Raw genomic sequence first — 11,151 nt, 5'->3', positions numbered from 1 at the left:
TTTATATTTCTCTTGAACATCATAACTTTAGTTTTATTACTTATTGTTTTCTCTCCAGTTGATAATAATACTATAAAGCTCAATGGAGCTGGTGCATTTGCATTTCATCCAACTCTCGAATGGATTTTTGTTGGTGATCGACGTGGTACACTTCTGGCATGGGATGTATCAACTGAGAGACCTAGTTTGATTGGAATGTGAGTGGCTGTAATTTACCTATGGTTGATGTTTTCTCATTCTGTAATTGAGCAACCTAGGGTAATAGTTATGCTCTCTTTTGCATTTGTTTTTCATTTTTTTTCCAGCCAGTTGTTGGCAATGTTTAACATGAGGCTTGAAGTTTCTGTTGCTCTTGTTCTTGACTTTGGATCTGTGCATTTTATTATTGCTATTTCAGAACACAAGTTAGCTCACAGCCGATAACATCAGTTGCTTGGCTAGCCTTGTTGCGTTTACTTGTAACAGTAACGAGGGATGGGAATTTGCAAGTTTGGAAAACACGGGTTATAGTTAATCCTAACAGACCTCCTGTGCAGGCAAATTTTTTTGAGACTGCCGGTAGCTATCTTAACTCTTACTGACTGTACTCTGTATTTCCTCTGTTTTTGAAAGCTTGTGTCGCCTATATTAATTGTATTCTAAGTTTTCTGTTGCTTCACTATTCTGTTTTTCATTTCAGTAAATTTGGTTTCTAACAGATACTACTTTCTGATGCAGCAATTGAATCACTGGATATTCCTCGCATCCTTTCGCAACAGGGTGGAGAAGCAGTGTATCCCTTACCACGGATTAAAACTTTAGAATTTCATCCAAAATCTAATTTAGCAGCACTAGTGTTTGCAGTTACGTGTGACCTTACACTTCTTATATTTTGCTTGCAAGTGAATATAGTAAATATAAATTTGGTGTTCATTTTATCAGAACGTACCAAGTGGAGACCCTTCTAAAAGTAAGGCCACATCCAGTAGAGAAGGGAGAAAGCAACTTTTTGCAGTTTTGCAAAGTGCACGGGGATCGTCAGGTAATTGTTTTTATTTAGCTGGAATCACAGTTAATGTCCTTAGTATTTCAGAATGTTTGCTATTTGAATTTTGAAGAAATAAAAACTTCTACAATTTGTGTTTGGTTTGTTTTCCACTATACTTCCACTTGTCATTATGATGCTTCATAATATTCACTGAGCTTTCATGTTTATTTTTTTTGTGGCATGTGATTTATCCCCCCCCCCTCTCTTTTCTTCTTACCTTTCATAAATATATTTCATAATATTCTATTTGAATTTCCTTTTAGTGCACAATTTTATGTAATGTCTTCACAACAACAACAAATTATTAGCCCATTAGTTGTGGTTGGCTATATGGATCAAACAATGCTATTGTGTCCAGTCATGGATCATGTCTGTACTTAATCTGATTCCTCCTAACTAGATGCTCGTTTGACCTTCTCTCAACATGTCCAAACCACCTAATGCTGTGGAATGTCTTCAATTGCAAGGCTTAATTTAGTCATTTAAATTTCTATCATATATGTTTGTATCTATGTGTATATATACTCATTTGTGATGCACATAATTGTACTTATTTTATGAAGTTACTGTTGCATGCTGTGTGTTCTCTTTTGCTTCTATTAGAACCATGCGTGTCATGTTTATTGAATATTTGCCTTTTCTCTGTCTATTCCTTTCCACATATGTTAATAGTAGAATTGCTATGCAGCATCTGTGTTAAAGGAAAAATTGGCAGCCTTGGGATCCTCTGGAGTTTTAGCTGATCATCAGCTTCAAGCTCAACTACAAGAACATCATCTGAAAGGGTGAGTTGGCATTTGAAATTAGGTAGATGAAAATAAGCCACCTGAACTATATAGAAAAATGGGGCTTGAATTCAATCGGTTAATTATATGATTTCACTCAAATGCCCCCAATGTTTTTGCTTTGATTTATGGTCATGAAGGTTGATTGGGTATATACTGAATAGCATATATCTGAAATTGTACTTGATATCTGTTCCTGCTTGTTAGATTTTGCTGTGACAATTTCGTAATATTAGCGTGTCACTATGCATATCATGCTGCTTCCCATGGGATTGATTTTCCATAAACTTCTGTTGGAGATTAAGCCTTAACTAACTAGTTCGAGTTTTGAAACCATTACAAATGCTTTTGCAACTCAATATTGATTATTTTCTCCTGCCATTATATAGTACATGAAGCATGTGACATGTAATTATCTTCTGCCGTCATTGACAATCTCACTCCTTCTTCCAGCCACGGTCATCTTACGATATCAGACATTGCAAGGAAAGCTTTTCTTTACAGTGTATGTTACTTTCATATTTTTTTTGTCTTTCTTATAAGCCTCAAGTCAGAAGGATTCAATAGCTTACCTGAATTCTGATCACGAAATTTGGTGGATGCTGTTGTATGTTCCCTTACTCCACGTTGTCCTTGTAGCATTTCATGGAAGGCCATGCAAAAAGTACTCCGATATCTCGCTTGCCCTTGATCACTGTTTTGGATACCAAGCATCACCTGAAGGACATTCCAGTTGTCCAGGTATGATCCCTTTGGCGATCTGATTCTGGTACTTGATTGCCTGTCCTTACTTCTGTTGGGTTCATTCTACTGATACAATTTATGCACTGCCAGCCATTTCATTTGGAGCTAAATTTCTTTAGCAAAGCAAACCGAGTTCTTCATTATCCTGTCAGGGCTTTCTTTGTGGATGGACCAAATCTTGTGGCACATAATCTCTCATCTGGATCTGAGAGTATCTACAGGAAGCTCTATAATTCGGTAATGTGGAGAGTATAGTATATTTAACATGTATCTTGTCCCTGTAACTTGTATAGATTTGTGTAGATACTATGATTCCTGTGGGTGTTGTAAGTGAAAAGGAATCCTGTATTCAACCTTCTAATGCTTATCCCCTTGTATAGATTCCTGGGAACGTGGAGTATCATGCAAAATACTTGATTTACAGTAAAAAGCAACGCCTGTTTCTTATAGTTTATGAATTTAGTGGTGCTACAAATGAAGTTGTGCTGTACTGGGAAAATACTGTCGCAGAGACAGCAAATAGTAAAAGCAGCACAGTGAAAGGTACTTCCACGTGTGGAATGTATTTCTTTTCTATTGCTGGTCATGCTTTATGTGACATAATAATTCGATTGTCTTGTAGGTCGAGATGCAGCATTTATTGGTCCCAATGAAAACCAATTTGCCATTCTCGATGATGACAAGACAGGGTTGGCATTGTATGTTCTACCAGGAGGGGCCTTGCAGGATCCTAAGGAAATTGAAAAAGCTTTCCAGGAAGACCAACCTACAGAAACTAATGTTGGCTCAATTCGTGGTCCTACGCCATTTCTGTTTGAGACTGAAGTTGATCGGATCTTTTCTACTCCATTAGGTACTTGAGTACACTGTTTGTATGCATGGGATCTATTGACAATGATATTAATAAACATTTTACACAAATGAATTACCATTTAGGATATGAATTTTCACAAACTCCTTAATTGGACTAAAATTTTCACAAAATCCATTATTTTAATAATTCTTTTTAAACTATTGATTTTATCTGCTACATGATCACCTTTTTGGCCCCCATTTAGGGCTCAACAAAAGGTCCGATTAAGGGTGTTCTCTTAGCTGAAACCTAAATGGATATTGGTGTGTCACATGTTTTTGTTTGTTAGGTCTTGAACATTTACTATCTGTCTCATCCTCTTATGTTCATTCTTATCTTAATCAAATTTCTTTTTCTATAAAAGTAAATGTATTTAGTGTTAAAATAATTATATTTTGTCCCAATAATATTTAATCATATTTTGGCAGTTGAATTTATTAAATAATTATCTAGACAAAAATCATTAACCATAACTGCGTCAAGTCTTAATATGGGGTCAATAGATCCCTTTCTACCCATAAACAGTCATTATGCGCTTAGCAGTAGTTTATTGTTAGGTATAAAATATTGAAAATTGTCCTTTTGGTTGTAGATTCAACTTTGATGTTTGCTACTCATGGGAACCAGATTGGATTAGTAAAGCTCATACAAGGATACCGCCTTTCAACTTCAAATTCAACTTCTGATGGTCACTATATATCAACCAAGGGTGAGGGCAAAAAGTCAATCAAATTGAGAAGACATGAGATTGTACTGCAGGTACTGTTCAAAACCATGCTTATTTAATTATTAACTACAAACTTAGAGCTTGCTCTGTTGTTATAACAGTGAAAACCTTTTTGTAATTTGCATAAAAAAAAATAAAGTTCTTTCGTATCACTCACAATGAGAATGCAACTTTTTAATCCTTGCCTTCCTTCATAAAAGTCCTTAGTTCTAGTATTATTTGTTTTCGAGAATACATATATAAAAAAAAGTGTTATTAAAGGGCCCTGATTATGGTTCTGATTGGTAACAGATCATTTTTGTTCAAATTTGACAGGTGCACTGGCAAGAGACTCTTAGGGGACATGTTGCAGGAATTTTAACAACACATAGAGTTCTTATAGTTTCAGCAGCTCTCGATATACTTGCAGGCACTTCTACAAATTTTGACAAGGGACTTCCTTCAATATCCTTATAATTTGTTTCTTACTCTCTTTTATAAAGTTTAAAATCAACTAACCATTTATTCACATTTAAATTAGCCCAGATAACATGAATGAGAAAGTGGAAAATAAACTCTACTCACTTGCACTCAAAGCCAGGAATTCTGTTGAAGATCATTTTCAGTGTTCTTTATTTATACCTTTCCACTTTCTTCCTACTTGGCTGAGCAGACCTTAAATTGTACTTGTCATGTGGATTACCTTGCTTTTAAAGCCTTAACTGTTGCCCACTTTAGATCACTCTTATGGGTTGGACCTGCCCTTCTTTTTTCTACTGCCACTGCTATCAGTATACTTGGTTGGGATGGGAAAGCTAGGACTATCCTCTCAATTAGTATGCCTTATGCAGGTAACTGTTACTGCATGCTGGGATGTCATTGTATCTTAGCCATCTGCTTTGGATGTTTTATTCTGTCAAAATATTGTAGGGTATTGTACTAATGATTTTTTTTTTTCTTTTAATTTCTCAGTCTTGGTTGGTGCATTGAATGATCGATTGTTGCTTGCTAGCCCCACAGAAATAAATCCCAGACAGAAGAAGGGGGTTGAGATTAAAAGCTGTCTTGTTGGTCTTCTTGAGCCTCTTCTCATCGGATTTGCTACAATGCAGCAAACTTTTGAGCAGAAACTTGACTTGTCAGAAATACTATACCAAATAACGTCAAGGTTTCCTTCTCTACCACATATGTATTAGGACATCCTTAGGAAAAATCTAGCTTCTTTCTATATCTTATAAAGTTTTAGACATAAAGTTGTGTTTTTACATTTCTTTATCATGAAAGTTGGTAATGACTAATACTGTAAATTATTATGTGTATGAAGGTTTGACAGCCTGCGCATAACACCAAGGTCTCTCGACATCCTTTCCAGAGGTTCTCCAGTTTGTGGAGATTTGGCAGTGTCATTATCCCAATCAGGTCCACAGTTCACCCAGGTAATGATGAAATTCTTTTGTCCTGCCACTTTAGTTATGGCCTATCTAATCTTGTTGAGGTGTGACCTTAGGTGATGCGAGGTGTCTATGCTGTGAAAGCTCTGAAGTTTTCCACTGCTTTATCTGTTTTGAAAGATGAATTTCTGCGTTCAAGAGATTATCCACGATGTCCTCCTACATCGCATTTATTTCATCAGTTCAGGCAGTTGGGTTATGCCTGTATCAGGTAGGTTGACTAGCAAATTTTATTGTACATATGATAGGCTCTTTATACCTCTTCAAACTAATACCTACACTGAAAGTATGCTCCATTAGCTATTACTTTTCTTTCAATATTGCTTGTGTTTGGTTCTACTTCATTGTCCCAGTCAATAGTTAATTGCTGATGCATAAAATTAATATATTGCATCTCCTCAATAATTATATTTTCATAATTGTTTTTTATTCTTGTGTGAATTAATATAGCAAGAGTGTGAATGAACTAGAGCTGCCTAACATATAGGTTGATTAACTCATTAACATGTTAATAGGAGCCAAAGCCAATGATAGATAGATTTTACCAAATTTTATCACTATTTAATTATGCTAGACCTCATATAACCAATATGATAATTTAAAATAAAGGATTCATATGTCAAGGACTACTTATTCAAGCTGGAACCCACAAACAATAAGACATTACCTAATATTCTAGCAGTGCTCATACTATTGATGATCCTTTAATTACATGGTAGTGTGATATAGAAATTTTTGCCCACACTTTTGTAATTTGAGATCTCTTACAGGTTTGGTCAGTTTGATAGAGCAAAAGAAACCTTTGAAGTCATAGCTGATTACGAAAGTATGCTTGATCTGTTTATATGCCACCTGAATCCAAGTGCCATGAGGCGCCTTGCTCAGAAGTTGGAAGAAGAAGATCTTGATTCAGAATTGAGGCGATATTGTGAGAGGATTTTACGAGTTCGATCTACTGGATGGACACAAGGCATATTTGCTAACTTTGCCGCAGAAAGTATGGTTCCTAAAGGACCTGAATGGGGTGGTGGAAACTGGGAAATTAAAACCCCTACTACTGCAAAGGATATACCTCAGTGGGAGCTTGCTGCTGAGGTAACACCATATATGAAGACTGATGATGGTACAATTCCATCTATTATTGTAGATCATATTGGAGTGTATTTAGGCTCAATTAAAGGAAGAGGAAACATTGTAGAGGTAAGGGAAGATAGCTTGGTTAAATCCTTCATCCCAGCAGGTAATGATGTTAAAGCAAATGGTCTTGCATCCTCCATTGAATCCATGACTAACCAATTGAAGGGGGTTGAAAATTCCAAAGGTGATTCATTAATGGGTCTGGAAACCCTTAATAAACAGATTGCCAGTTCCTCTGCTGAACAAGCTAAAGCAGAAGAAGAATTTAAGAAATCCATGTATGGAGCTGCTGCTGATGGTAGCAGTAGTGATGAAGAAGGAGCATCAAAAACCAGAAAAATACGTGTTAGAATTCGAGACAAACCCATTTCCTCATCTACAGTGGATGTCAATAAGCTTAAAGAAGCCACTAGTAAATTTAAACTTGGTGAAGGGTTAGCTCCGTCAAGGAGCAGGGCATCATTAAGTGGTGGGAGCCAGGAGTTTGGCCAGATTTCCTCCCTACAAGCTCCTGCCGGCATGGTTGCACCAGCCGGAACGGCTGCTTCTGTTTCAGCTGCTGGTGACCTGTTTGGTACCGATGCATTTACTCGGCCAGAACCAATTTCACAGCCAACTACGGGGTCCGTAGGTGGAGGACTTAAGGCAGGACCTATTCCAGAGGACTTCTTTCAGAATACAAGGGATTCCCTGCAGGTTGCTGCAACATTGGCTCCTGTTGGGACATATCTCTCCAAATTTATCCAAGGGAATGACAGCAGCAGGACTCCTAGCCAGGTTGATGCTTCTGGAGCTGATTTCAGCCGTCAAGGTGCTGTTCCCCCTCAAGCTGGTCAACAACCTGTTGTTCCAATTGAGTCTATAGGACTTCCGGATGGTGGTGTCCCACCACAACCCTCAACTCAGGCTGCAGTCATGCCCCAATTGCAGCCACAGACATCAATTTCCACCCAACCTCTTGATCTTAGTGTACTTGGAGTACCAAATTCTGCTGATTCAGGAAAGCCTTCTCAAGCTAGTTCTCCACCTTCTACCGTACGACCTGGACAGGTATAAATATATACATGATAGGCATCCATATAGATGTTGAATGACCAACACTTTTAACTAGAGTAAAAACCTGTTTTAGTTCCAGTTTCCTATTGTTCAGCAAGTACGATTTTTCATTATTTGTTTCCAATCTCATGACTCCTGTGTCAGGTTCCCCGAGGGGCTGCTGCTTCAGTATGCTTCAAGACTGGACTGGCTCACCTTGAGCTAAATCATCTTTCGGATGCGTTGTCTTGCTTTGATGAGGCTTTTCTTGCACTGGCTAAGGAACAATCCCGTGGAAGTGATATAAAAGCTCAGGCAACAATCTGTGCTCAATACAAGATAGCTGTCACTCTTCTTCAGGTACTGTCATCATGCCTCAAATCTTAGAAACATAGATAGAATGAATGCATTCTGACCAAAATAACAAATTAGATAAATGAACTGTTTCCATAAGGCATCATTACCATCGTGGTAGTTTTCCTTGACGTTGATGCTTGTTTAATTAAGAAAGCAATGGGAGCAGTTTACCTCCTACCTTAACAATCATATATTTGTCCACTTCAAATAGCTTTCTTCATGAATGCAGGAAATTGGACGTCTGCAAAGGGTCCATGGTCCTAGTGCAATCAGTGCAAAAGATGAGATGGCAAGACTTTCGCGCCATCTGGGCTCATTACCTCTTCTGGCTAAGCACAGAATAAATTGCATTCGAACTGCCATCAAACGAAACATGGAGGTGCAGAATTATGCATATTCCAAGCAAATGCTCGAACTGCTGTTCTCTAAAGCACCTCCAAGCAAACAAGATGAATTTAGGAGCCTGATCGACTTGTGTGTTCAGAGGGGCTTGACCAACAAGTCTATTGATCCATTGGAAGACCCTTCGCAATTTTGTTCTGCTACTCTAAGCAGGTTGTCGACCATTGGATATGATGTATGTGATTTATGTGGAGCCAAATTTTCAGCCGTGACTGCCCCTGGATGCATCATCTGTGGAATGGGAAGCATCAAAAGATCGGATGCAACTGCAGGACCAGTTCCTTCGCCATTTGGTTAACTAACTAAGATGTGTGATTTTAATTGCTGTAAACATGTATCACTAGTAAAGCTGAAAGCTGTTGTAAAGAGAAGCAAAACTGGTTGGAAAAAGCTCGTAATCTGGGAAAACCACAGTTCTTCCATTTTGTATACTACTTTAGTTGTGTGATTAGTTGTGTGGTCTCGGCTCCTGCCGCCTTTTCTTTTGGTTTTATCTTTTTTTTTTTTCCTTTCAATTTTGCGAATCATGATGTGTGATTACTGATTACGCATTTTCTGTAATTATGGAGAGTTGTCTCCAGTAATTCTAACATTCATTCATCCTTGAGTTAGAAAGTGTTATTGAGCGCGATTTTATCAGTAATATATTCATTCGGGTAAACAAGACATCATCTTTCATTCTTTTGTGCAGAATTTAATTCTTTTAATTGCTTAACGAACACCCTTTTCTCAGCGATATCGTTGAAAAGGGTCTTGGATCAACGGTGCCCGGTTTACTGTTCCCATCTGTGGTTGCCTTTGTCTATCAGTCTATACGTAAAATGTTGAACTGTGTGGTTGCCTTTGTCTCTCAGTCTATACATAAAAGGTTGAACTGTTTATATTTGTTCAAGTCAACGAGTGAGCTAATTACTGAATTGGTTACGGGTATTTTGCTTTTAGATTTCTCAAATCGCATAATGACATCCCACACCTCTTAAAAATGTATACGGGAAAGTAGTATGCATGAGGACGGTAGTTGAAAAGCAAACAGAAGGTGGCACTTGCCTACCTACACAAATGTTTTATTAGATTAATAACTAGAGTGATGCAAGCTCATACACCCTTAACGTTTAACCACACTTGCGCTTATTACTGGAACTGCCTATAAAAGCATTACAACTAATGCCAACTGCAACGTCCTAAAGGCCAAAAACCCTTTACTAAATAAATAAAAAATAAAAAGGTTACATGCTTTTGAATCTGTACTTTCTATGTGAACTATCCAATGTACAAAACTCCGGAAACCTTGGAAGAGTTGAGTGAAGAGTGTAGCAAGTGTTAATGGTGTAAAAGCAACCTGAAACGGAAGTCATAGGGCATGACTTGCACCGAATGTGTTCCCCTTCCGCCAAGGCATTCAATTGCTTCCTTTCTGAGTTGAAAGGGTAGTTGGAGGCACACCCAATCCACCAATGACGTCATGTCCTTTGCAAAGTCAAGTAAATACCAGTCCAGTAACTTTGGTATCATTAGCTTCTTTGTCTTCGTAATCCCAACTGACGCCTGCAAATAATCCCTCTTTGCTGCTTCTAACTCATTTTCTATCTCTGATGCTGTGTACACCCTCACCTTCACATCAAAATAACATACATTTTGTTCAATCAATTCACCCAGCCAAGCAAATATATTCAATTTTTTAACTTATATATATATAAAGGAAAAGTGTTTGCCCCACACGTGACTTCTTTGGTCTGAAGGTCATATTTTGTCAGACTAGTTGATCACATGCTAAGAGTAAGTCAGCATGCCATTACTTTAAAAGGAAATAAAAGATTTTTCTTTTAACAACTATCGTATATAAAATATAGAGAAAATGATAAATATGTCTTTAACCTTTTGTCCCGCGGATATTTTCGTCCCTGACTATTGGAAAATACTTTTAAGTTCCTGACTTTCACAAAACTTGGACGGATCAGTCCCTCCGTCCAAATACCTCTGTCAGGGACTGATCCGTCCAAATTTTGTGAAGGTCAGAGACTTAAAAGTATTTTTCAATTGTTAGGGACGAAAATGTCCGCGAGACAAAAGTTCAAGGACCTATTTGTCCATTTTTCTAAAATATATATTAAAAATAAATTAAACAATACATATTTTGTATGTCTATGACATTTTTTTTACAACATGATCCAATAATGAAAGAACATGCATAAAGTCATAACAGGATTGTGTTGTAAGCTGAGAGAAACATACCGCAGGGGAAGACCAGCTTCCACAGGAAAGTGCAAAGGTAACTAATGGCTCAGACCATTCCAACCCAAATATGCTTCGTGCTTGCATCTCATCATTCCTTGCAGCTTTTGGGCACGTCTGTCGCATTTACCAAATATCAGAATTCAAGTCATCATGCATTGTAATCTACAAAAGCATCACCAACAAAATAGCATAGGAAAATGAAACCAAAAACTAAGTGCAATGCTATACTTACAAATTTGAGGTGATAAGGTAGTCTCAAAATGAAGTGCTCTATTGTGATTGCATTGAACAATTGGCCCCCAACTATTATTCTTGCCTAGCATAATAACCATTTTATAATCTTAGTTAATTTGATCAAACCAATGCTTTAGTCTAATATGCTATAGAATACTGTTGGAAAAGTAAATGTAGGGAATATT

General features: G+C 37.4%; 2 protein-coding genes across 2 annotated transcripts in view; one reads left to right on the top strand and one right to left on the bottom strand.

The window, feature by feature from the left end:
* Positions 1 to 9,161, top strand: part of LOC107642790 — a 12,691-nt gene extending 3,530 nt beyond the window's left edge. The window contains exons 6-24 of the mRNA XM_016346264.2: positions 59 to 197; positions 398 to 558; positions 718 to 842; positions 922 to 1,021; positions 1,716 to 1,812; positions 2,266 to 2,317; positions 2,452 to 2,553; positions 2,647 to 2,793; positions 2,937 to 3,099; positions 3,179 to 3,409; positions 4,002 to 4,168; positions 4,452 to 4,580; positions 4,849 to 4,966; positions 5,088 to 5,283; positions 5,440 to 5,551; positions 5,623 to 5,777; positions 6,337 to 7,753; positions 7,904 to 8,098; positions 8,325 to 9,161. Of these exons, the coding sequence (XP_016201750.1) occupies positions 59 to 197; positions 398 to 558; positions 718 to 842; positions 922 to 1,021; positions 1,716 to 1,812; positions 2,266 to 2,317; positions 2,452 to 2,553; positions 2,647 to 2,793; positions 2,937 to 3,099; positions 3,179 to 3,409; positions 4,002 to 4,168; positions 4,452 to 4,580; positions 4,849 to 4,966; positions 5,088 to 5,283; positions 5,440 to 5,551; positions 5,623 to 5,777; positions 6,337 to 7,753; positions 7,904 to 8,098; positions 8,325 to 8,795 (4,277 nt within the window). The 3' untranslated portion in view covers positions 8,796 to 9,161. The remainder of the gene's footprint in view (positions 1 to 58; positions 198 to 397; positions 559 to 717; positions 843 to 921; positions 1,022 to 1,715; positions 1,813 to 2,265; positions 2,318 to 2,451; positions 2,554 to 2,646; positions 2,794 to 2,936; positions 3,100 to 3,178; positions 3,410 to 4,001; positions 4,169 to 4,451; positions 4,581 to 4,848; positions 4,967 to 5,087; positions 5,284 to 5,439; positions 5,552 to 5,622; positions 5,778 to 6,336; positions 7,754 to 7,903; positions 8,099 to 8,324) is intronic.
* LOC107640078 overlaps positions 9,516 to 11,151 on the bottom strand; it is a 4,033-nt gene continuing 2,397 nt past the window's right edge. The window contains 3 exon segments of the mRNA XM_021122968.1: positions 9,516 to 10,108; positions 10,730 to 10,846; positions 10,965 to 11,102. Coding sequence (XP_020978627.1) covers positions 9,818 to 10,108; positions 10,730 to 10,846; positions 10,965 to 11,102 — 546 coding nt within the window. The 3' untranslated portion in view covers positions 9,516 to 9,817.

The sequence above is a fragment of the Arachis ipaensis genome, chromosome B05, assembly GCF_000816755.2.
Source record: "Arachis ipaensis cultivar K30076 chromosome B05, Araip1.1, whole genome shotgun sequence".
Classification (NCBI taxonomy): domain Eukaryota; kingdom Viridiplantae; phylum Streptophyta; class Magnoliopsida; order Fabales; family Fabaceae; genus Arachis; species Arachis ipaensis.
The sequence above is the reverse complement of the archived record's forward strand: the minus strand, read 5'-3'. Positions and strand labels throughout refer to the sequence as shown.